This window comes from Sceloporus occidentalis, unplaced genomic scaffold (assembly GCF_023333645.1).
Source record: "Sceloporus occidentalis isolate IW3139 unplaced genomic scaffold, rSceOcc1.0.p SCAF_6, whole genome shotgun sequence".
In the NCBI taxonomy this organism is placed as follows: Eukaryota; Metazoa; Chordata; class Lepidosauria; order Squamata; family Phrynosomatidae; genus Sceloporus; species Sceloporus occidentalis.
This window is the reverse complement of record NW_028316986.1, coordinates 3,630,332-3,657,106: the sequence shown is the minus strand read 5'-3', so window position 1 is coordinate 3,657,106 and position 26,775 is coordinate 3,630,332. Positions and strand designations below refer to the sequence as shown.

General features: G+C 44.6%; 1 protein-coding gene across 1 annotated transcript in view; it reads left to right on the top strand.

Moving 5' to 3' along the window:
• Positions 1–22,986, top strand: part of ELP3 (elongator acetyltransferase complex subunit 3) — a 128,003-nt gene extending 105,017 nt beyond the window's left edge. The window contains exons 14-15 of the mRNA XM_089528754.1: positions 2,065–2,146; positions 21,632–22,986. Coding sequence (XP_089384880.1) covers positions 2,065–2,146; positions 21,632–21,708 — 159 coding nt within the window. The 3' untranslated portion in view covers positions 21,709–22,986. The remainder of the gene's footprint in view (positions 1–2,064; positions 2,147–21,631) is intronic.
• The last annotated feature ends 3,789 nt before the right edge of the window (positions 22,987–26,775 follow it).

Sequence of the window (26,775 nt, the reverse complement as noted above, 5' to 3'; positions counted from 1 at the left end):
AGCCTCCGAGGAAAGCAAAGGCAAACCGCCTCTGAAAAAATCTTTCCAAGACTCTGGGAGAAGCTCACCATACAATGTAATCAAGTTAAAGGCATATAAAGATGGGAGCCAACATGGTGACATGGTCTGAGTGTTGGACTAGGACTCCAAGGAGACCTGGGTTCGAATCCCTGCTCATCCACTGGATAACTGTAATGAGTTGGGCCTCTGCTGCCAGGCAGATGGGTTTTGGAGTCCTTCTCGGTATCAGGGACAAGCAATGTCCAGCGGCATGCAAAGGGTGACCTTCTTGGATATTTTTTGCATTGGCTTTTCAGTTTGAAGTTGGGAAAAGATATGAAGGCTGAGAACCAACTTTGGGGATTAATTTTCCTTGGTTGCTCACCTGCTTGTACAATTCCCATAGCTGTGAGTCACACATACGGACGTTAATCTTCTCAATTTGCTTCTGCACTATATAACCTTTGGAAATCCATCCTCTATTTGCCTCAACCTGGGAAGGAGTGCAGCCCAACCCAAGTGGCCTTTATGTCCAGCGATAGAGGTATTTGCTTCGATTGCCAGCCGAAGGGATATGTCTGGATAGAATTTGGGGAGGGGGTCAATTCTGCCATTGGCTGTGAAGTGTCCTGGACTCCCATCACTGAAAGGGTAGGAACTCTTCCCTGCTGTGTACCATTTTCTACACCCTTTACCATCAATAAAGCATATTCTATAGCAGTAATGTGTCATTGTTCAATTCAAAAAGGATGTTGACCAGTTGGAGCATGTCCAGAGGAGGGCAACCAAAATGATGAAGGATCTGGAAATCTCGCCCTAAGAGGAGATACTTAGGGAGCTGGGTATGTTCAGCCTGGGGAAGAGAAGGTTAAGGGGTGATATGATCGCCCTGTTTAAGTATCTGAAAAGGTGTCGCATTGAGCAACAACAACAACAATATATTTATATCCTGCCTCTCTGGATGGATTGAGGCAGCTTAGAATATGAATAAAATACATAGTAAAGAGTAAGACAAAATACAGAATAAAACTCATTCTCCCTCCCTCCAACACAATAACAAAATTCACAATAACAATACAATAATAAACAGTACAATAATAACATGATATCCAATGATAAAAACAAGCAAGCTTGTTTTCTGCTGTTCCAGAGAATAGGACCTGGAGCAGTGGATTCAAGCTACAGGAAAAGTAATTCCACCTCAGCATTAGGAAGAACATCCTGACACTAAGGGCTGTCTGACTCATTCCCTCAGAGAGTGATGGAATCTCCTCCTTTGGAAGTCTTTAAGCAGAGGCTGGATGGCCAATTGTCAGGGATGGATGCTTTGATTGTGAGTTCCTGCATGGAAGAATGAGGTTGGACTGGATGGTCCTTGGGGTCTCTTCCAAATCTATGACTGTCATTCTCTCTCAACCTCAGAGGAGGGCAATAGAAAAGCCATGCTGAACAAATCTTTATTGAAAGCCAATGTGGCATAGTGTGTTAGAGTGTTGGAGTAGGGACTCCAAGAGACCAAATTTCAGATTTCTTGTCAGCCTTTGAAACTCACCAAGAGACCTTTAGCTAGTCACACTCTCTGAGCCCCACACAAAGACAATGGCAAACCACCTCTGAACAAATCTTGTGAAGAAAACCAGTGATAGGGTCACAATAAGTCAGAAATGATGTGAAGATGGATAAAACAACAACACAGAGTTGAAATTGACTTTAAGGCACATAACAAGCCCCCTTGAGTCCTTGGACTGGGGAAAATGTGGGGATGTAAATAAATAAAATAATAATGTGGGCGCTGCACAACCCCCTAAGATGTTTTCAGAAACAGTGCTTACTCGTTGTTATCCAATACGTCGTCTTACGTCTTTTGTAGCTCTAGCACATGTTAGATTGCTCTTTTGTTTCTTCCCTTTCCTCCCCAAGGACAACTGGGTTTGTAACCCCACCTCACTTTGTCCTGTCTATGCCATTTCTAAAGTACAAGAATTTTCTCCCTGCTAATCCGTAAATTACAGGATGCTCCTATTTTGAAAATAACTTCTCCTTGTCACCTTTCTTCTTATCTAGGGATTTGGGATGCTGCTTATGGAGGAGGCAGAAAGAATAGCCAAGGAAGAGCACGGATCATGGAAGATTGCCGTTATTTCAGGTACGTCATGGGCGGATTTGCCTTTCAGGTTTATTCTTCAGATAAGCTCAGAGGGCAGGACGCATTAGTTGGAGGACGGAGGGATGAGCCACAGAAAGTTTGAAAGAAATTTGAACAAATTCTCCTGATGTCAAGAGCCGCTTGATAGCCCTGGGAAGCTCCCCTTCGTCGGAGGTTGGATAGCCATCTCTGGGGAATGGTTTAGATAGGGATTCCGGCATCACAGGGGGTTGGACTAGCTGACCCCTAGGGTCCCTACCAATCCTGTATTTCTACAGTTCTAAACCTTCAAGAACTGAGTTTGGGAAACTGAGATAATGGAGGAGATCCACTCTGCTGTTTAGAATAGCAGAACAGTGCCGCAACCATGAGGCAGTGCCCAAAAATTGTTGTGTAATATTATTGCCTTTCATATCCCACCTTGTATTCTGTTTTTTAAAATTCACATTTCCAAGGAAGGGGAGCTCCCAGCATCGCATCAAACATATAGCATGATTTTAAAAATGCAATGTGAAGTTGAAGATTTTCACGGCTGGCATCCATAGTTTTTTGTGGGGTTATCGGGCTATGTGGCCAAGTTCTAGAAAAGCTTATTCCTGATGTTTCGCCAGCATCTGTGGCTGGCATCTTCAGAGAATGCATTCCCTGAAGACGCCAGCCACAGGTGCTGACGAAACGTCAGCAATAAACTCTTCTACAACATGCCCACAGAGCCTGAAAAACTCACAAAAAACTATTTTTAAAAGTGTTGGGTTTTTTTTAAAAAAATGAAGAAACAGTCTCAGTCTTTCAAATGTTGCTTTCATAGGTTTTTGGGGCTATGTGGCCATGTTCTAGAAGATTTTCTTCCTGACGTTCTCTGAAGATGCCAGTCACAGATGCTGGCGAAACGTCAGGAAGAAAGTCTTCTAGAACATGGCCACATAGCCCCAAAAACCCACAAAAAACTATGGATGCCAACCATTAAAGCCTTCAATTTCAAATGTTGCTTTCGTTATGCACCTCCCATATAGTCAACATGTGCAGAGCTGTAGATTCAACCTCCCAGCATTTCTTGTATTAGACTATACTGATGTGATAAATGGGATTCTCTCCAGTTAGGGCTGCTGGGAGCTTTAGTAGTGTCTGGAGGGGCACACAATTCCCTCCCCTATCCTGCTCAGCTCCTCCTGATTTCCAGTGCTTGGGAAAAGTAAACTTTTGGACTGCAAAGCCCAGTATCCCCAAAAATTGAAAAGCAACTTTTCCATGATTTCCTAAACCAACTGGTTTTAAGCCTGCTAGAATTTGTATGGTTTTGACTAGCGTTTTATGGAGGGATGGTTTAGACCAGACGAAGGCAACTTCTGAGGGGCTGGGAGGACTGTGGTGTCCCCATACCACGAGCCATAAAGGCACCCTCAATGAAAAAGAATCTGACATCATCCTTGGTTTATCTCTTCTGTCTGAGTTTAGCTGCAGTCCTCAGCAGTGAAGAAATGGATTTTCCCCATCACAGTCTATTGTCGTGACTTTTCCCTGTTGTATAGCAAAGCATTTTGTGGGTGATTGGTTTTGAATTTTGGAAAAAAAAACATTAGGGTTTTTTTTACGACATGTAAAGTGGTGGTTCTCAAATGCTGGTCTTCAGCATATTTGGGTGTGCAGCTTTAGAAAGAATGCAGTTTGATACGACTTTAACTGCCATGGCTCCATTCTACTGAATCCTGGTGAGGATTCAGTTTGGTGAGGAATAAGTACTCTTTGGCAGAGAAGGTTAAAGACCATGTAAAACTTCAAGTCCTAGGGTTCCATAAGATGGATATACAGCACTTAATGTGGTGTCAAATTGTATTAATTCAGCAGTGCAGATGCAACCTAAGGCATGCGTGACTGTGTCCTGATCAGTTATCCCACAATATGTGTAGCTGGCATACAAGCCTTAACTGTGCAAATGCACTCCTAGTGATTGCCAAATCCTGAACTCCCTGGTATAGGTTTGAATCCAGGTGTGCACTCAGCTCCTAATCTGTGTCCTCATGGGGAGTGTAACCCCATCCCTGATCTGCCTTCCAGGTGATCTGGAGCATCCCTATCTAGTCTGGAATAAGTTTCAATTCGGTGTGGCATAGTGATCTGAGTGTTGGACTACAACTCTAGAGACCAGGATTGAAATCCATGCTCAGCCATGAAATCCACTGGGTTACCTTGGACAAGTCACTCAGCCTCAGTAGAAGGCAATGGCAAACCTCATCTGAACAAATCTTGCCAAGAAAAGCCCATGATAGATTTCTCTTAGGGTCGCCATAAGTCAGAAAAGACTTGAAGGCAGACAACAAACATATACTGTCCATTACTGATGACAGGCACCAGTTTAAAATCGTTAGCCTCCTTAGATTGAGGTGGAAACAAATAGTAGAGCTAGGTGCATATACATACTGGAAAAGGTAAAACACATACCTTGTACCTTTTTTTTGAGACTTCATACCTTGCAACTCTGGAAAGAGAAACTGCATATGTTCACTTCTACCAACTTTTCCTATCCTGAGAGTTCTATTGGGAGCAATTTCTGTTGTCTGTTTGCTAAAAAGCACACTGTGACACCAGGCATGAGCAGAGCTGTTAGTGAAAGCTGGCTCATTTCATGGCTGTTGAGAATAGGAGACTGCATCTCAATGCATTGGAAGGACTTGCGTAGCTGTGCTCTCCCTCTGATGATAAAGAAATTGGCAAAAGGGCTCATTTGAATGGTAATATTGCCCATTTGAGCGTGTATTGACGTGAATGTAAATTGAAGGAACTGATGTTCCTGGTGGGGTAATACTGATATGGATTGTGGGCCTTGTAGAGAGCAAGGGTTTTATTTTGTAGCATCTTTCTCCTGCGTGCACAGAATGAGCATGAAATCCTCTTCCCGATCAGGCACATTTCTTCCTCAGAATTCAGAACTGGTCTCTCAGGAAGACCATTGAAGTGCCTTCAAAGAAATGGATGCTTCTTTGCTATTACCTGGGAAATGCAATCTAAGGAGCTCAACTTCTTTGGTGGGGTTTTTATCGTAAGTAAAAAAGGCAGCCAGATTGGCTTCTGCATTAGAGATTAACCATCCTTTGTTAATTTCAGAACGGAGAGTGCGCCTTCCCTTCCCATACTTCTGAACAGTCACCAGAGGGGTGAAAAGCCCATCAAAAAGCTCTTGTAGGCTCCCAATCTGCCAGCAGGAGCCAAATACTACCCCTTGAACAAACTTCTTTGGATACAGCAGAATTACTTCCCCTAATGTTTATAGTATACCATAGATTTGGGAGCCAGTTTCTCCAGCCCAATATGCATCAGCAGAACTATAGTCTCCAGATCAAGGAAAGCCATAGTGCCACTTCACCTGTGTCCAGTTTTGGGCACCCTAGTTCAAGAAGGATATAGTCAAGCTGGAAGAGGTCCTGAGAAAGACACCCAAGATGATCAGAGGTCTGGAAACCAAGTTTTATGACAAGTGACTGAGAGGGATGAGCATCTTCAGCTTGGGAAAGGGAAGACTGAGAGTTGGCAAGATAGGATCTTTAAATATCTGAAGAGAAGTCACGGAGAATCCTAGAATCATAGAACTGGAAGAGACACCAAGGGCCATCCAGTACAAACCCCTTCTGCCATGCAGGAATACACAATCAAATCATACCCGACAGATGGCCCTCCAGCCTCTGTTAAAAAATCTCCAAAGAAGAATACTCCACCAGCCTTCAAGACAGTGTCTTCCACTGTTGATGAGCTCTTACTCTCAGGAAGTTCTTCCTAATGTTGAGGTGGAATCTCTTTTCCTGTAGTTTGAATCCATTGCTCTGTGTCCTAGTCTCTGGGGATGAAGCAAACAAGCTTGCTCCATCATCAACATTACATCCTTTCAAATACTTAAACAGGGCTATCATATCACCTCTTAATCTTCTCTTCTCCAGGCTAAACATACCCAGCTCCCTAAGTTGCTCCTCAGAGGGCTTCATGGTTTCCAGACCCTTCACTATTTTGGTCGTCCTCCTTTTGATGTGCTCCAGCTTATCGATATCCCTCTTGATTGGTGGTGCCCAGAACTGGACACAATATTCCAGGTGAGGTCTGACCAAAGCAGAATAGAAATCATGTTAATCTCTTGCAGCATAAAAAGGGAGAGAGTGGGGAAAAGAAGGAATGTAGCAGCACCTTAAGACTAACTGGTTTTATTTTTGCATGAGCTTTCATTCTTCAGATGCATTACCATGTCATAGCTTTTCCTCTGTCCTGAAGAGAGGGCTAGTGAACAGGAGCTCCCTGTTCTCACCCATTTGCTCCTCAGCATCTCCTTCTTCATCTTTTCTTTTCTTTTCCTGTATGACTAAACTGAAGCTGGTGTGTATGTGTGTATGACTCATGGCAACCCCGTGGATGAGACATCTCCAAGTCCCCCTGTCCTCCATTGCTCTTCTTTGGTCTTGTAGATTCAGATCCATGTCCTCCCAGACTGAGTCTATCCATCTGCTGTGCGGTCTTCCTCTCCTTCTACTTCCCGCTACCTTTCCTAGCATTATTGTCTTTTACAGTGATTCATTCCTTCTCATGTTGTGGCCAAAGTACAACAGCCTCTGCTTGGTCATCTTGGTTTCCACAGAGAGTTCAGGCTTGATCTTGTCAAGGACCCATTTGATAGTCTTTTTGGCCATCCATGGGATCCTTAGCACTCTTCTCCAGCACTTCATCTCAAATGAGTTGATTTTCTTTTTATCTACTTTCTTCACTTTCCAGCTTTCACATCTGTAAATGGTAATAGGGAATACCAATGGCTTGTACGAGTCTAACTTTAGTGCTCTGTTGTATATCTTTGCAGTTTAGGATCTTGTCCAGTTCTTTCATAGCTGCTCTTCCCATTCCTGGTTGTTTTCTTGTTTCTTAATTGCAGTCTCCTTTCTGATCGGTGTTTGATCCAGGGTACAAGAACACTTTATAACTGTTTCACTTTCCTCATTGTCTAGAGTGAATGTATGTAGTTCTTCCGTGGTCATTATTTTCCTTTTCTTTATGTTCAGTAAGCCTGCCTTTGCGCTTTCTTCTTTGACCTTCTTTAGTAATTGTTCCACGTCTACGTAGCCATATCACGAGAAGAGAAGACTCTTTTTATAGAAGAATAAAAGGCAATAATGCTTTGAAGGGTAGAAGGCAAGAGGAAAAAGAGGAAGACCGCATTTCAGATGGATGGATTCAATCTAGGAAGCCCCAGCTGTTTTGAAATTGCAAGACATGAGCAGGGCATTCAATTATAAGGGGATTTGGAGGTTGCTCATTCACGCAGTCGCCATAATTTGAAGTTGACTTGATGGCTGCTAACAACAACAAAGATTTTTAACGTCTTTTGCCTGATGAGCTTGCATGATGTCTTTTGTGCATTTCATTTGGCTGATAAAGGTATCACTCTTCTGTGGATTTGGGGGTTTGTTGTATTTTGCTACCTGGCCAACATCAAGGCTACCTTTGGACATGTACCCCATGTTAGCTGGTATACATGGGATTTGTAGTCCAGCATAATGGTTAGGGTTGTACAGTAGTGACAGACCTCAGTTGTCATCTAGACTGGCCTTTCACAACTGAGAGTGAAAAGATTTCCTGCGCCCTAAACTGTTTCCTACAAATCCTGGACTGGAGAAAACTTGGCAGCTTTGTTTTTCTCTTTTCCTTCTTCCAACTTGTTTCAAAGAGGCTGAAGAACCTGTGATTTCCCATAATTGTTCCTCATTTGCACCATAAAAGAAGCATCTAAGAGGGAAGCACTTGAGGATTGCTTAAGAGGCCGTCTTGAACCAGCATGAGCAGGAAAAAACCATGGGCTGGCATTGTGGCAGAAACCACCGTGTGGTCTTTAAGTTCTTAACTTAGCTGCACATTCAGAGATGTAAGATCTGTTTCTCAGCTGGAAATCATTCCAGCTCCTGCCGGGAGAAGGTTGAGCAGAGAGCACTCTTGTTTGAGTTTACAAAGAGATGGATAAACGGGTGGCTTTTTCACTCTTGGATTTTCAGAGGTGTGTAAGGAGTCAGGAGGGAGCCAGTGTGGCGTAGTGGTTTGAGCGCATGACTTGGACTCTGAAGACCAGGGTTCAAATCCTGACTTGGCCGTGGAAACCCATTAGGCAGCCTTGGGCAAATCACTCTCTCTCAGCTTCAGAGAGAGGCAAAGGGGAAAACCCCTCCGAACAGATCTTGCGAAGAAAACCTCATAGGTTTATGTGAAGTCGAAAGCTTTCATGGCCGGCATCCATAGTTTTTTTGTGGGTTTTTCAGGCTGTGTGGCATCTTCAGAGATCCCAGCCACATATGCTGGCAAAAGGTCAGGAATAAACTCTTCTAGAACATGGCCACATAAACTGAAAAACCCACAAAAAACTTATAGGTTTATTTTAGGACTGCTATAATAATACAACTTAATACTATTAATATTATAATACTAATAATACGGTAGCCAGTGTGGCATAGTGGTTTGAGTGTTGGACTGTGACTCTGGGGACCCAGCTCAGCCATGAAACCCACTGGATGACTTTGGGCAAGTCACATTCTCTCAGCCTCAGAGGATGACAATGGCAATCCCCGTCTGAACAAATCTTGCCAAGTAAACCCCATGACAAATTTTCCTTAGGGTCACCATAAGTCGTAAACAACTTGAAGGCACACAACATAAAACTTCAATTGTGCTTTTAGAAATGCAGATGAGACATCGAAAGAAAAAGGGGCAGTAGACTGGCCCAAGGAATGCAAACACAGCAAATAAGAGAGTTCTAGGTATAAATAGTTTTCACTGCCTCCCTCACTGCAATACTAGAAATTTGGAGAATGCATGAAAACATGATTTCAGCTGAGGGGACAGAGTTTTTATTTTGGAAGACAATTCATTCATTGAGGGCCAAATTTGGCTTCTGGCTCAAATAGAGTTGCCCACCCTGATGTTTGAGGAAGCACTTAAAGCATGCCTTTTGCTGGAAGAACAAATTTCCCTTCACAAGCTTTTAAAGATGTCTGAGCCCAAGAGTTTATTTGTGAGTGGTGGAAAGGAGCAGAGGCCTCATCGCCCTAAGGCCAAATCCACTCCTGTTTACCTCCAAGCTTTCTTCATTTACTTTATGGATTAGACAGAGTGTGAGTCACTCAGTAAATTATATTTTAGGACAGGTAGGGAGTCATTTGGTTGCTGGTGTTGCAGAACATGTAGAAGTCAGAAAACCCTTGCAGGGATCCTGCAGATCACCAGGAATCTCTCAGCAGATCCAGATCTTGGCTTCTTTCTCTTTCCTGTTGTCAGAGGATTGGCACCCAGCAAAGGTTACATCCCATTCCCTTTTACTATTTTGAGTGTGTTCCTTTAACACCTTCCTTTTTGATCCTTCCTTTGGCCAGGAAAGGCACCTCCCCAAATTTTTTTTTGGTTGACTCTGCTTTGTTTCACTGATGTCTTACTCCTTTATAGAGGGGGTGGAGGGCATGTTGCCTCAGAGCCTTGTCCATCTCTGCTATGAATTAATTACCATGTAGCGGGGCTGATCAGCTTTCCCCCAGACCAGATTTCGATTTGTGTGCCATCAACTAGAAAATTAACATGGACGCAGGCCAGAAATGTGGCATGCTTGAACGCACACTGCAGCTGGGGGGGGGGGGGTCAGTCTTGGGAAAACGGATGATGTCCAAACCTCCTGCTGGCCCCAGCAATAGCCAATTCCTTTAAGAAACCACCAAAAACTCAGGCTATGATAAAACAAGAGCCCAGATCTGTTTTCTGGCTTTGTAGCCCCAAATCCCTCCTTTTTGGACTGTAAGCATCATGCACTTCACTCCTCTTTGATACATGGCAGCATAATTTCTTTGTGTTCAAGGTGAGGTGTCTGTTTTAACCCAACTTGTTCACAGCCGACCCTGGGTAGGCTCGCTTCCATTTCTGAGTGGAGCTAGGGATTAAAAAAACCCCTATATCCAGCAATTAAAGCTGATAAAGATAAAAGAAAAACCAAGTACAGTGGGCCCTTGGTATCCGCTGGGATTTAGTTCCAGGCCCCCCTGTGGATACCCAAATCCATCGATGCTCAAGTCCCATTATATACAATGACCTGGTAAAATGGTACCCCATGACTAAAATGCAAAAATCAAGATTCGCTTTTTGTATATTATATATATTATTTTCAAGCCATGGGTGCTTGAATCAGTGGCTAAAGAATCAATGGATGCAGAGGACGAACTGTGCAGTTCACACCTCAGTTAACAAAGTTGATGTGTCCCTGGGCTTTACTACGGGCCCATTCACATTACAAAAAAAATCAGTTCTGAAACCGATTCAATCACGTGAAGTTCCTACTCACCCCGAATCTCACACAAGCGAATCCGGGGCTTCCACACCCGTTCCGTGTTAAATGGCCCCTAGCGCGGTGTTTTTGAAATCGGCGCAAATACCGTTTCTTTTGGAAAACCCCGGGTCCTGGGAATGAGAACTTGGCCTTGATCACGATCGAGGCAAATTGAGGGAGGGATTTAGGTCAGAGGGTGGGCAAAGGGCAAGGCATTTCCTCCCCTCATCGGAGGGGAGGGGGAGGAGGAAAGAGCCCTGGGAAGAAGGGAGCAAGGGAAGGCATTCTTTAGGAGCCTCTTTTCCCTGCATCCCCTGCCCAAAGCCCTCTGTCGCTGGGCATTCCTTCCCTTGCAGGAGGAAAAAATTCAGGTCACGAACGGAGCTCATGTCAGGCAAACCCCCCCTTTTCAAATTCAAACAATTTTTTTGGAGCAAATATGCGCATTGAATACATTATGTTTGTATTCCAGAGGCAGATGGAGCTGGGCTTGCACTTTATATCCTTGGATCTCCTTGCCTTCTGCAGAGGGGGAAGCTACAAATGTTGCAAACAATCAATGTTACATTTTTAACCATTTTTTTGGAGCAAATATGCGCATTGAATACATTATGTTTGTATTCCAGAGGCAGATGGAGCTGGGCTTGCACTTTATATCCTTGGATCTCCTTGCCTTCTGCAGAGGGGGAAGCTACAAATGTTGCAAACAATCAGTGTTACATTTTTAACCATTTTTTTGGAGCAAATATGCGCATGGTTTGTCTTCTTGAGCAGATACAGCAAGGGAAGCAAAGGGAAAGCTAATGTTGCTTTTAAAAGCATAAAAAAATGCATGGCAATCCCATCCTTTGCCTGGGACAGGGGCAGATCTGACCCCAAAGCCCACAGGTTTATAAAAAGAGAGAGAGAGAGAGAGAGAGGCATCTCTCTCCCTGCTTCAGCCGCTGAAACCCCTGTGCCTGGCTCTTTAAAAAGGGAGGACACTTTCCCCGATGCCCTGCAAACGTCACCATGACGATAGCTTGATTGGCAGCAGCCACCTCGCCAGCAGACACAGAATGCATTCGATTTCTAATTTGCAGGTCAAAATGCATTCGATTTCAAATTTGTAGTGGGCACTTGCTAACGGAGCGATTCGGGGGAGGGGCATCCGGATCAGCCCAGTTCCTTCCAGGTCTTTTAGACCAGTATGAATGGGGCCTACATTGAGAGGAAGCCAAGTAGGTTTTTACAGGAGGATATGGACCTTGAGGTAGCCTAGACCCCATTACCCATCAGGTTTTTACAGGTCATAACCACTAGTTTCAGTTGTATCCAAAAACAGACTGGTGGTCTGTGGAGCTGTTGTAACAACTATGTTGTGTGCTCTTTGTAACCATTCCGGATCAACAGTCTGACAGCAGCTCTTGGAATACACTTCAAAGAAAAGTCCCATGCTGAACATATTACAGTAATCCAGTCAATCTGTACTATTTATATTCATGTATAAGTCTAAAAATTTAGGTCAAAAAAGTGACCCAAAAAACCTGAATCGACTTGTCCAAGGGTCATTGTAAGTACTATATCTTAACTCTTATTTAAAAGAAGGAACCATCCCCTGGTGAAAGGCAAGAGTATAATCTGTCCTGGAAGCACTGACCCCTTCTAGTCTCTCATCCATCCAGCCTTAAGAGTTATGTCTGCTGGAATTTTGTAAGTTCCTTGACATTGTTTTAGTTTGCTTCATCATTTAAATCCTTTGCTATATCCCCCTAAATTTTAGCCTCAGCTTATCCTGGGTCATAGCAAAATCCATAATTTTGGACCCAAAACATGCCCTCGACTTATACATGAGGTCGACTTATAGTTGAGTATACACAGTAATTTAAAGTGATTCTAGCCTGTCTAGATTGAGGGATGTCATGGTGCTACTCTATTCTGCTTTAGTCAGGCCTCACCTGGAATATTGTGTCCAGTTCTGGGCAACACAATTCAAAAAGGAGGTTGACAAGCTGGAACGTGTCCAAAGGAGAGCGAACAAAATGGTGAAGGGTCTGGAAACCATCAAGCCCTATGGGGAGCGGCTTAAGGAAATGGGTGTGTTTAGCTTGGGGAAGAGAAGGTTAAGAGGTGACATGATTTGTTGTTATTGTTCTGTGCCTTCAAGTCGTTTCCAACCTATAAGGACCCTAAGGGTCCTCATGGGGTTTTCTGGGCAAGATTTGTACAGAGGAGTCTTGCTATTGAGGATGAGAGCATGCGACTTGCCCAAGGTCACCCAGTGACATGGCCCAGCTGGGAATTGGACCTGGTCTCCAATCATACTCCAGTATGCAAGCCTTTACACCACACAATATCCATGTTTAAATATTTGAAGGGAATTCATATGGAAAGAGGAAGCTTGTTTTCTGCTGCTCGGATACAGAGACTAGGACACAGAGCAATGGATTCAAGCTTCAGGAAAAGAGATTCCACCTAAACATTAGGAAGAACTTCCTGACCATAAGAGCTGTTCAACGTAGAAAATGCTGCCTCCAAGGGTGGTGAAGTCTGCAGGTTTTTAAGCAGAGGCTGGATGGCCATCTGTCGGAGGGCTTTGATGGGGTATTCCTGCATCGTAGAAGGGGGTTGGATTGAGTGGCTCTGGGAGTCTCTTCCAACTCTAGGATTCTGTGAAAAAGCAGATACTTCTACATTGCCATGCCATAACTTTCCTTCAATCATGGAAATTGCTGTGGTCTTCCTTGCTATCAGACTATTTGGAGGACTCTGCCTGTGTTATGTCCCTCAGTTTCAAAATCTCAAAGGGAAAAGCCAATCCCTAGGAAATGCCTCCCTTGACCCAGTGTCCTCCAGATGAATTTGTTATAATTCTCTTCTTCCCTAACCAAGCAGCTGGTGTTCATGTTGGTTTAGGGATGGTGGGAGGTGTAATCTGACAAATCCGGGTGACACTAAAGCTAAGAAAAATTGCTTTTTGAATTGGCATATTGGATGTCTAAAGGTTTAGATAGATTGTAAAGGGCAAGAAATGCAGAATAGCTTCATTCTGCTTCTCCCATTCGAACCATGGGTTTTCATACTGAGCTTTGCAAGTGTGGAAAAAGTTTCCTCTGTTTTTTTCTCTGGTCATTTTTTTCTCCAGCCGCTTTGGATCCCATCTGGGAGAAAGGAAGGATATACGTGTAATAAATAGCAATAACATTTACATTTCTGTATCACTTCCTAGTGAGCTCAGCACTCTAAGCAGTTTACAGTCTGTGCGCCAATTGCCCACAACAAGCTGGGCTCTAATTTTACCAACGTACAAAAGGATGGAGGCTGAGTCGACCTTGGAGCCCTGGGATCAAACTCACAACATTGTGGCTGCAGTACTGGCATTTAATAAATTAATAAATGGAACTATCAGAGGTTTGGATTGGACAGATTGGATTCGGCATCATGGAAAGCTCTTTTTAAATCCAGGATAAACTCCACCACATCCTAGAAGAGCTCAAAATAGAACCAGAAAGAGTATGGATGAACATCATTGAAAGCGCAAACCACTCCTGTTTGACTTTTCTGTTTCATGATGGGCGAGTCTGATGATCAGTGTTGTGAACAGTAACATTAGAAGGTGAGGCTGATGGCAGAGAGCGATGTCTGCAGATCTGGCCCATCTGCCCACCAATTCCAGCTCACTTGGGGCTCCGGCGGGCAGGGGGCCCTGAGAGCAGTGTCAGAGGCATCGTATTTGATTCCTGTCTGTGTCGTGGAAAAGTGTCTCGGAACCACCATGGGCCTTCCAGATGGAGCGATTCCGTCTCATTGATCTCCCACAGAGGTGGCAATATTTCATTAATGACAACGCAGCTCTGCCTTGGTCCCAGCTAGAGCGAGTGGCTCAGCAGGAAACGATGGCTGCGGCAGGAGAGGCAGAAAAAGAAAATAGGGGAAGAAAGAGGAGAGACAAAAAAGCTAGTTTTCAAACCAATGTTTCCGCAAAGCAGGGTGGCTTCATGAGGCCATTGGGTCATTTGAGTGGACCCTAACCTTCCCCCCAAAAGTTGGTCAGTTAAAATTTATTCTATCCCACCTCTTAGGAGCTACCCTGGTGTAATGGTTTGGATTCTGGATGAGGACTCAAGGAGCTTGCTTGATACATTTTGTGCCTTTTGGTTGGCCAGTTGCTGTTTTGTGGATTTTGCTGTATTAAGACGATAATGGCAAACCTACTTGGAATTAATCTGGCCAAGAAAACCCTATGATCGGGTCTTCATACATCAGACTTGGTTTAAAGGCACATGAAAATAACAAGATGATATTATAGAGAAGAGCTGGGGTGGTGTAGTAGTTTGAGTGTTTGCTCTGAATGACCAGGGTTTATATCCCCAGTCAGCCATGGAAGTTCACCAGGTGACCTTGGGCAAATTACACTCTCTCAGCCTCAGAGGAAGGAAATAATGGCAAACCCTCATGAACAGATTTTGCCAAGACAACGCATGCTTTAGGTTTAGGGGCACCATAGGCCAGAAATGACTTGAAGGCACACAGCAACAACAATAACCAAGAGAAACAGCAAATCACCATTCTCGGATGCCTCTAGGAATAGCACAGAGTTTCAAAACTCTTCAAAAAATGCAAAGAATAGTCAAAGCCTACTAACCATAGAAATATAGATTGGAAATGATGTGGATAAATAGATGGGTAGATATCTCTGCCCAAATTATAGATGCCCAAATCGGCTATAAAGCATAGTCACAAGACAATATCTCCCTCCCTCCTTCCCTTCCATAATTCCAGCCTTCCTTCCTTCCTTCCTTCCTTCCTTCCTTCCTTCCTTCCTTCCTTCCTTTTTTAATATGTTTCTTTTTAATATAATAGATTAGATCACATTTCCCATATTTCAGTGAAGGTTTAGGGTGAACCAGGGATGGCTTTTCAATTATGAATTAACATTTGCAAGAACAACATCCCTGACCATGTTCAGATGGACGTAACCTCATGACTGAATAACCGCAGCAAGTCCCATCTCAAATGCTCATAGAACGGGAGGGCAGGAGGAAGAGCGTCAAGATCCCATCAGGCTTTACATCTTTTACATTTGGGAATAGAGCAGTGGATTTCACTACATAAACACCTTTCAGTCTCGTCTTGCAGCTCAAATGAAATCTCTGGCTGAAAACTGTCCATTTTGGGTTGTTTCTTATCTTTCGTTTCTTCCTTATCTTAGAAATGCACACTTGCCTTAAAACCGACAAAACATGTGTACATCTGCAAACCTAACAGTGACACAGCTTGAGTAATAAAATCTCATCAGTCTCCCTGTGCTGTTTTTAAAAGTAATTGTCCATTCTGGAATGGTTAAGGAAAGCACTTACCAACAGCACTAAGAGAAATTTGAGCACAGTAAAAGAGTAATAGAGAGAGAGATAAAGCTCTCTCTCACACACACAGGAGAAATCTTCATTCACAGGATTCTGGTAGTTTAGAAACAGGAAGCCTCGGTTCAAATCTCCAAAGAAGAAGATTCCATCATTCTCTGAGGCAGGGGTAGGCAACCTTTTTGAGCCGGGGGCCGGGTTGCTGTCCCTCAGGCGACTGGGGGGCTGAAGCCGGGGGTGGAGCTTCAACCCTCCGGGGTGGGGCCACGTCCCGGGAGTGGAGCTTCCACCCTCCGGGGCGGGGCCGCGTGCCGGGGGTGGAGCTTCAACCCTCCAGGGGTGGGGCCGCATGCCGGGGGCGGAGCTTCCACCCTCCAGGGGCGAGGCCTCCCCATCTTTGCTGGCCCCTGACGGGGCCCCAGGCCCCGTCAGAGACCGGCAAAAAAGCTGGGGGGCCGCCAGCGCTGGAGGGCCCCCTGGAGGGCCCCAGCAATGGCACCGGGCCTCCCAGAGGCCCCCTGCCGCCCTCGGAGCCCTCCTGGAGGGCCCCGGAGAAGGCAAGGGGCCCCCCTGCCGCCCTCAGAGCCCTCCTGGAGGGCCCCGGAGACGGCAGCGGGCCCTCCAGAGGCCCCCTGCTGCCCTCGGAGCCCTCCTGGAGGGCCCCGGAGATGGCAGCGGGCCTCCTAGAGGTCCACCGCCGCTGCCGCCGCGGCTGCCCGTCACGGCTTTTCGCTGCTCTGGGCGCCGCCATTTTGGGCGGCAAAATGGCGATGAAGTCTCGCGTGACCTCCCTGCCATTTTGGGCAAAAAAATGGCGGCGCCCATAGCCCTAGAGGCCGGTATGGGTGCCGCCATTTTTTCGCCCAAAATGGAGGCGCCCAGAGCGGCGAAGAGCCGTGACGGGTGGCTGTGGCGGCGGCGGCGGCAGCAACAGCAGCCAGGGGCCGGTCGCCAGGCCTCCGCGGGCCGCATCTGGCCCATGGGCCGGAGGTTGCCGACCCCTGCTCTGAGGCAACGCCTTTCACCGTCAAACAGCTCTTACTGTCAGGGAGATCCTCCTAATGTTGAGGTGGAATCACTTTTCCAGTAGCTTGAATCCATTTCTCCATGTCCCAGTCTCTGGAGCAGCAGAAAAGAAGCTTGCTCCATCCTCTATGACATCTCTTCCATATGACATTCCCCCTTCCCCTTCTCTTCCCCCAAGTTAACACTACCAGCCATTCTTCATAGGGTTCAATAGTTTCCAGACCTTTCACTATTTTGGTTGCCCTCCTCTGGACACACTCCAGCTTCTCAACATCCTTTTTGAATTGTACTGTTCAGAACAGTGTGATTTGGCAGCTAAAAAGGCCAATGCGATTTTAGGCTGCATTAATAGAAGTATAGTGTCTAGATCAAGGGAAGTAATAGTGCCACTCTATTCTGCTTTGGTTAGCAGACCTCACCTGGAATACTGTGTCCAGTTCTGGGCACCACAATTCAAAAAGGACATTGAGAAACTGGAGTATGTCCAAAGGAGGACGACTAAAATGGTGAAGGATCTGGAAACTATGCGTTATGAGGAAAGACTTAGGGAGATGAGGTTGTTTAGCCTGGAGAAGAGAAGGTTAAGAGGTGAAATGATAGCTCTGTTTAAGTATTTGAAGGGATGCCATATTGAGAATGGAGCAAACATGTTTTCTGCTGCTCCAGAGAGTAGGACTTGGAAGAATGGATGCAAGCTCCAGGAAAGGAGATTCCACCTAAACATTAGGAGGAACTTTCTGACAGTAAGGGCTGTTCGACAGTGGAACTCACTCCCTCAGAGAGTGATGGAGTCTCCCTCCTTGGAGGTCTTTAAACAGAGGCTGGATGGCCATCTGTCGGGGATGTTTTGTTTGAGAGTTCCTGCATGGCAGAAAGGGGTTGGACTGGATGGCCTTTGAGGTCTCTTCCAACTCTACGATTCTATGATTCTCACTGGACACAGGATTCCAAGTGAGGCCTGACCAAAGCAAAATAGAGTGGTACTATTGCTTTCCTTGATCTTCTAGACATTACACTCCTATTGATGCAGCCAAGGATCATGCTAGTTTCTTTAGCTGCCATATCACACTGTTGATTCGTGTTCAAGTTGTGGTCCACTAATACTCCTAGATCCCTTTCACATGTACTGTTGTCAAGCCAGATGTCCTCCATACTATAACTGAGCCTTTCATTTTATGTGCCTAAGTGTAGTACCTTATGTTTTTCCCTGTTGAAATTCATTTTGTTAGTTTTAGCCCAATTCCCTGATCCATTAAGGTCATTTTGAATTCTGATCCTAGTTACCCCTTCAAGGAGTCTTCCTCCTTGGAGGTCTTCAAACAGAGGCTGGATGGCCATCTGTCGGGGATGCTTTGATCTGGATTTGCTGCATGGCAGGGGGTTGGACTGGAAGGCCCTTGCGGTCTCTTCCAGCTCTATGATTCTAGTTTGGTGTCATTAGCAAATTTGGTAAGCATGCCTTCTATTCCTTCAGCTACACACTGTTTCTCTGACTAACTGTATCCTCACAGGACTATTATGGTGACATTGGGGTAAATGGAATACTCTCCAACTATCCCAAATTGCCAAAAGCAGTCCTCTGCCATCCCATATTTTCAGCTAGTTTTTAAATGTCTTGGTTTCTCTCTCTTTCTCCTCCTCCCACTTCCCCCTTTGTGCTCAGTTTACTTCAGTTGCTGTAGACTGAGTTCAAAGTACAAAAGTAGTTTGCTCTTAATTATTTGAAAGGATGTCATATTGAGGTGGAGCGAGCTTGTTTTCAGTAGTTCCAGAGACCAGGATACGGAGCAATGGATTCAAGCTACAGGAAAAGAGATTCCAGCTCAACATTAGGAGCAACGTCCTGACAGTAAGAGCTGTTCCATAGTGGAAGACGCTCCCTTGGAGTTTGTTGGAGTTTCCATCTTTGGAGGTCTTTAAACAGAGGCTAGATGGCTATCTGTCGGGGATGTTTTGATTATGTATTCCTGCATGGCAGAATGGAGTTGGGCTGGATAGCCCTTGAGGCCCCTTCCAACTCTGTGATTCTATGAATTCAGGAGGATAGAGAAGAGAAGAGGGAGGAAATCTCAACCTTCCCAATAGGCTCAAGCAAAAGCCAACTTTCAGCCTCTCCTAGCTTGTGTATTCTTCCTTACTAATAACCTTTGCCATCTTACCCACACTCTGATGTTGCTGGGCCATTCATGTCCTGGTTTTTATTGAGGAGATGTTGTAGGATATGTCCATTTGCGCAGAACTTATGAACAGCTTTCGGGATAGTGTTGTAGCATGGCTTACTCTGCTCTTCTTGCATCTAAACTCCTACACAATGGAGATGTTCTAGAGAAGAGGCTCTGCCCCATCCATAGCAACCATAAATGGATTGGGGGTGTCTTCACCCCAAAACTGCACAGAGAGTCCACCCAAACATGCAAAAACACTTGCAAAAAGACCTCCCCCCTCAGAACTCCCAGCAAATATCAGAATCCTTCTCAAAATGGCATCCAAAAGTGTTGCTTCCGGTCACCATTTTGAGAAGGACTCAGATGAAGGCAAGAGGTATTTTCGAGCACTGTTGCAGAGTTGCTCCCCATGAGAGGGGAATCGTGGGTGTGAATTGACCCCTAACCTCTATGCAACTGTTAACCCCTGTCCTAAAATGCAATGTTTTTTGTTTGTTTGTTTGTTTGTTTGTTTGTTTGCCTGTGAGCTCCTTTGGGCAGAACTGTTGAACAGGGCACCTCAGGAAGGCCAAAAGGGCAGCCCAGATGTCTTTGTGCTAGGTAAAGGCTCAGCTTTGCAAGGTTGTGCGCAGCCGTTGTTGTTTTTCCTAGAACGGTTCCAGTTCTCAGCTGGATGTTAACAAAAAGGCCGGGTTTATCCGAGATTTGTCCCCTGCGGGATCTGATTAAGGAGCAGAGGAAGAGGAGGTCAGGAGGGGAGCAAGCCAGCCTCAATGAAAAGCAACGCTGCTCCAGATCCTCTCTCCTTTTGAGGAGCAAATTGAATTGTGGCCATGGAGGTTGTTCATTCTTCTGAAGTGGAGGTAAAGTGGAGGTCAGCAGTGCTTTGGTGACAATTGGAAAGGAATGGGGGGCTCTTCAGCTCTTGATAATGAGATCTGCAGCTGGGTTGCTCCTTCTGAATCCCTGCCCCCCAGAACAACCATGTGTGTCATCTGCTTGGCAAAATGCTGACAGTGGCATCACTAGGGTTGGCATCAACTCATGGTTCTCCCCACTCTTTCCCATATCATACCATGCAGAATCCTTAGTAATGTTTTTGTACCAGTATCACACATAAATTGTAATTCTTATATAGCACTGAATGTAACAGCAAGAGTTGCGACATTAACAACTAGCAAAATTAAAACCATACCTTCAAATTACGATCATACACACAACTTAAATGTATTTGCCTATACAGCTAGCCAAATTTTAATTAAACCATTCAATTACAATATGGCCAGCCCTCCATATCCATGGATTTTTAATCCACAGATTCAACCATCCGTGGCTTAAATAAATTCAGTATGTATGTATGTATGTATGTATGTATAAATTCCAAAAAGCAAACCTCAATTTTGCAATTTTATATATGGGACAGACACCTTTTTACTATGTTGTTGTATTCAATGTTGTATTTGAACATTCACAGATTTAATTATCCATGGTGTGTGTGTGTGTGTGTGTGTGTGTGTGTGTGTGTGTCCTGGAACCAAATCCCAGTGGATACCAAAGACCCACTGTATCATACGCACAGCCCAAATATATGTACGTGTGCATAGTTTCATGTGGTTAAAGTGAAGATTTGGTAAGATGTGATGTTTGTAAATAATTTTTTTAAAATAATATTTTAATTTTAATTGGAAAATTTTGTTTTAAAAAAAATAAAATAAAACCCGAGGCCTCTCTTTTCTCCTCCCACTGAGCCTCTCCCCACTCAACTGCATTATACAGTTTTGACTCATGCTAGCTCCCTTCCAAGAGAGCCAGCATAGCGTAGTGGTTTGAGTGTTGGACTATGACTCTGGAGATCAGGATTTGATTCCTGCTCAGTGGGAAACCCCGGTGGGTGAAACCCACTGGGTGACCCTGGGCAAGTCACACGCTCTCAGCCTCAGGAGACGGCCATGGCAAACCTATCCTGAACAAATCTTGCCAAGAAAACCCCATGATAAGTTTTCCTGAAGTTTGCCATAAGTCAGAAACAACTTGAAGGCATACAACACATATACACAAACCCTCCCTTCCAGCATTATTTCACCACCGTTGTCTGAGATCACCACGACTTAGCCTTCCCAAGTTTATACAGTGCGGTAAGTTTTGCACAGCGCTTTATGTAATCATCAAAACAAGTATACATTTAAAGCCTGCCTGCGGTGTACAATCTACATTTCTACTGTATAACCCATCACCCCTAATTCTCAACACTTTATGGCAGGCAAATGGCCTATGCAACTCCTAACAAACAAAATTGTTTCATATTTTAGTGTTTGGTGCAGGAGAAAACATGATCGCTCCATCTTCTTCATGACCTCCCTCAAGTCTTCTCTTTTCCAATGTAAACTCAAAAGAGGTTGACCGCCGTACTGCCATGCATGCCACCTGCTGTGGCTGGATGCCAAAAGATCTATGTGCTGAGGGTAGTGCATTGATGGCACAATGGTTCAAAGAAAGTTTGAGTTCTCCCTGCACTGTCAGGTCTAGCAGGAGTGACTGGCAATAAGGATTCTTCTTTTGCTAAAGCTTTGCCTAGGCATCACACCTTTACTTTTCCTTCTCCTCTGATCAGTTTGGCTTTGTCTTGCAGGTGTTGGAACCAGGGATTACTACCGGAAGATTGGCTATGAGTTGGAAGGACCCTATATGGTAAAGCGATTGGACTAAGGGGCTGGGCACTGGATGCCAGAGACACCGGAGAGATGTCAATGTGGAGAAGAAACAGACACCGTCCTGCCACAAAATGGGGAGAGTGCATAGAAATAGATGAGCCAAACTGGTCAACAACAAAGGATTACATTCTCTCTGCGTTTCAAGCAAACAAGTCCTTAGGGCTCCTCTAACTTATAAGGTTTTCCGCACGTTTGTCTTGTGGATATTTGCAAACTAGTGTGAGTTCTGGAAACGTGGCCATGCAAGCAGTCTTGGCTAATCCACTACTCCAGCTGCATTGGGACTACAACTCCCACCACAACTCCCCAACCAGCATATACTGCAGAATTAATGCACTTTGATACCATTTTCACTGTCACGATTCTGTCCTGGGATTTGCAGTTTTGTTATGTCCCCAGAGTTATCTGACGGAGAAGGCCAAGTAGCTTGCAAAACTGCAAATCCCAAAATTCAGTAGCATTGAACAATGGGAGTTAAAGTGGTGTCAGACTGTATTAATTCTGCAATGCAGATGCAGCCAGTGATATCCAGGTTTTGGCTAGCTTTCAAGAGCTCTTCCATGTACTCAACTCTGTCCTTGGCAAAGGTTCACCACCTTTAAAACATTTGAAAGCCTGGAGTGGATTCACCATCCCACTGACCTGGATGTCACCAGCCACTGCAAGTCCTGTCATCCACACCCTTGTTGGAAGGCATCCTAGCACCCGCCTGCCTTCTTTCTAGGGTGGGAACTTCACATCTTTTACTTTTTAAAAAGGATTATCCTAGGTTCTAGCAGTTTGGTTCCTTTCTCTCAACACCTTAAAAGAGTTGTGCTGGCAGATGACAGTCAGGTTCTCCTGCAGCAGCAGAGGAACAGGTCAAACTCTGAGTATGGAGTGCTTCTAGAACATTTCCTCTGGTGTTCCAAAGAGACAAATGACCTAAACAGTTTCCCAAAATAAACATCTTTATTTCAATGAAGGTGTTTCCATAGTGTTTGCCAAGAGCTGTTTTTGCTTAGACACCCCTCTTTTCTTTTATAATGGTCTTAAACTGAGTTGCAAGAGATTATCCTGAGTAATTTAATATAAGCCTTTCTTCATTTGCAAACCTTACTAAGCTATCCAGAGCCTTTTTGGGCTTAGGAGCAAAGGCTGACCTTTTCAGGCAAAGAACCAGCCCAGGAAAGCAGAGGAATAAGGACAGGTTTTCAAACCAGGCATCACTCCTGCAACCTGTATTTGGGTAACAAGCAATAAAACATGTTTTACACTATCTTGTTTATTTTATTCTTTATTTTTCAGGTGTGGGCAACTGTGGCAAGTCCAGGGGGGCAGTTTTCTAGTGCTGAAACCCATCAGGGGCTGCAAGGTTCTCCCCTATGCAAGGCCACATCTGGTTGTGAAAAACAGACATTTTAAGAAGTTAAACAGGTGCAGAAGGACCATGAAACCCACTCAAAGGGTGAATTACTCCATCTGAAGGCTACCAGGAAAAGCAGTTTACACTTTTTTGGGAGAGGAGAGATGGCTGTCTAGGGAGTATGAAGGGATGGGCTCCACAGCAACAGCTTGGAGGGCCACATGTGGCCTGCAGTCTCCATCCTTAGGACCACAAAACAGCCTGGTGGTCTGCATGTGGTTTGAGGGTCCCAGAAACAGCCAAAATCTATGTCATGCCCAAGTGACCCAGAAACAATCTAGGGACCACATTGGCCCCTAGAAATGACATGGGGCTTCACTTTGCCCGCTGCTGGTTTACAGAGAAATGTGTATTCCATCAATTTTGCTTATATCCCACTGTGGCTCACAAGAAGAATTTTATTTTACTTTTTAAATGATTTTATTAAAATTTTTGAAATACATTAAGAATTACAAAGATTACGTTTAAGAAAAAGAAGAAGAGGAAAGTGACTTCCAATCTTCCTTTTGACAGTAATACATATTCATCCCTCTAAAACTGTAGTCTCTAAAACTACAACCTATACACTTCTTTCAATAGCCTATTCTTTCTAATTGTCAAAACCAAACATCTGCCTTTTGGCAGAAATGGGCCGTGGCATTCACCTGCCTCCCTTTAAAACACTGAAGGGATGCTGTGAATGGGACGTGGCTCAGTGGGAGGAGAAAGGAAAGGCACTGATTGTTTTAATTTAATTTTAATATTAAAAAGATTAATTTAAAAATTAAATATAATTCTAAAATTTTCTTTAAAAGCATAACATCTTCCCAAATTTTCACATCTGTCAGGGCTGCTTTGGCTGTGATTTCCTTCATGGTGGGGGGGTTGGACTCAATGGCCCTTGCGGTCTCTTCCAACTCTATGATAATATGATTTGCATTAACCACCAGCAACTATGTACTTGTAAATGCATTCAGGCTGCACATATAATACTGTAATTTCAAAATAATTTTTAATTTCACTATTGCCATTGTTTTCATATGTTTATTATGATTTATGTCTAACAAAAGCATGACTAAAGTTACTGTATGGTATGATATGAGAGCAGGTCAATGGGAAGGGGGAGCGACGCCATAAGTTACCATACCGGGTGACATCAACCATAGTGACGCCACTGCCCTAATGACCCTTCTCTAATCCAACCAGTCAATTTGTGTTCACAACAAGAGTTTTAGAAGAGCCTGTCAGACCAAAGGCCTGTCTAATCTAATCCAGCATCTTTGTTTCTCCCAGAGACCAAGTGAATGCCTATGTGTGTCCTATGCACAAGTCAGCAAGTGCCCAAGCAAGCAGATGGCTGGTGTGTAAGAACTGTCCAGAGCCTTGCTGGTGCAGTGGTTAAATGCTGGCCCTGCAGCCACAAGGTTGTGAGTTCGATCCTTGGGCTCCAAGGTTGACTCAGCCTTCCATACTTTTGTAGGTCAGTAAAATGAGTCCCCAGCTTGTTGGGGGCAATTGGCTTACAGGTTGTAAACCACTTTCAGTGTGTGTAAGTGCAATGATAAGCGGTATAGAAATGTAAATGCTATTGTTATTGCTAGTCAGTCCAGTCCAAGTCAGTCATGTATTATCTGAGCAAAATGAAGGGAGATACAAGAAGGTAGGCATCACTCGGTCTAGAAGTTATTGCAGCAAGTCACTTGTCCAGATACACAAAGCCAGTAAGGAGTTTCCTCAAAACAGCCAGTCCAAGTTCATAAAATCATAGACTCCTAGAGTTGGAAGAGACACAAAGGCCATCCATTCCAACCCCCTTCTGCCATGCAGGAACTCTCAATCAAAACATCCCTCACAGATGGCCATCCAGCCTCTGCTTAAAGACCTCCAAAGAAGGAGAGTCCAGTACTCTCCAAGGGAGCATCTTCCACTGTCAAACAATTCTTACTGTCAGGAGGTTCTTCCTAATGTTGAACTGGAATCTCTTTTTCTGTAGCTTGCATCCATTGCTCCTGGTCCTGTTTTCTGGAGTAGCAGAAAACAAACTTGTTCAATCCTCAATATAACACACCTCTTCAAACATGGCTATCATATCACCTTGTTAACTTTCTTAACTCCAGGCTAAAGATACCCAGCCCCTTAAGCTGCTCCACAGAGGGCTTGGTGGTTTCCAAACCTTTTATGCCATAGGTCATGAAAACAGACGGAAGACCACTGACAGTCAACCAAATAAGATTTTTGCCAGCCCCACGGCTCTTTCAAGGCCACAAGTGTCTAACTACATTAGCTCCAGGGTGGCATAGTTGTTTTGGCGTTGGACTATAACTCTGGAGGCCAGGTTTCAAATACCCCCTTGGCCATCAAAACCCACTGGGTGACCTTGGGCAAGTCACACTTTCTAAGCCTCAGAGGATGATGATGGCAAAGCCTCTCTGAAGAAACTTGCCAAGAAAATCCTGCAATAGCTTCACTATAGGGTCTCTATAGGTTCTGACAACTTGAAGCAATGCAAAACAAACACACTACTGCTTAACAGGCCCAGACCCATGTTTCTATGTCATTTTTTTGGTCCTGTTTGGGGCTGAACTCACCCAAAAATATAATCCCTGGGCTTTGGAAGGTGGACTTTGGGAGAACTGGCAGGAGGGACCTCAGAGACCACAAAAGTGTGTTCCAGGGGGCACATTCAGACCCTTGGCCACACTTTTGCCTCTTCTAGATGAACCAATAACTTGGAGAGCCAAAGGCTTGAGTAGATGTGAAGTCGAAGGCTTTCCTGGCCAGCATCCATAGTTTTTTGTGGGTTTTTGGGGCTCTGTGGCCATGTTCTAGTAGAGTTTATTTCTGACGTTTTGCCAGCATCTGTGGCTGGCATCTTCAGAGAAATCAACATTCCACAGAGCCTGAAAAACCCACAAAAAACTATGGTTGAGTAGATAATTCTTCCAGCAGCTACCAAGGTTTTCCCAATTACTGGGATGTTTTCTCTTAAAGACGTGTTTCTTTTGGTTCCTTGGCTGTCAGTTGTGCCTTTGACCGGTTTCGTTCCTCTGGAAAACTGTGCCCCTCTATCAGACGCTCAGACCTGCCGCTTGCCATTCTTACGCCCTCTTTGTGATTTTCCCCTCTGCCTCTGTACCTTCACAAAGGAAAGGTCTTTCTCTGAGCAGGAAACCAAGATGGAGGCCGTGACCCATTTGCCGCCGCGAAGGCAGCGGAGGGGAAAGCGTCCTTGTTCCTTCCCAGCAAAATGTCACGGTGGCCTCTAGGGCCGAGGCAACGGAGCATGGCAGCTCATTTGAGTGGAGTCAAAGGTGGCACTTTTCTTCAACCTTTCCTTAATGGACTTTGAATGGTTGGTGGAAGAAATTGCAGCTCTCAGTATTGTTGTGGGTAGAAGAGCAACTCTTTTCATTTTCATGAAGTAGGAGCTGTGGGGAGATGCTCAATGAATGCCGATGCCAGGAAAGCAGCTGAGTTCTTGGATGCCCACGCACCAAACATACCCTCCAACTGTCCCAATTTGGCAGGGACAGACTATTTCAGCTGCCTTTATAATGTCCTAGTCTGTCTTGGTTACTTGAATGATCAAGATATTGAAGAAAGGGGGGAGGAATGGTCTCCGGTAGTGGAATATTGTAAAAAAAAAAAAAAAAAAAGGGGGGGGGTAAATAAGCAGGT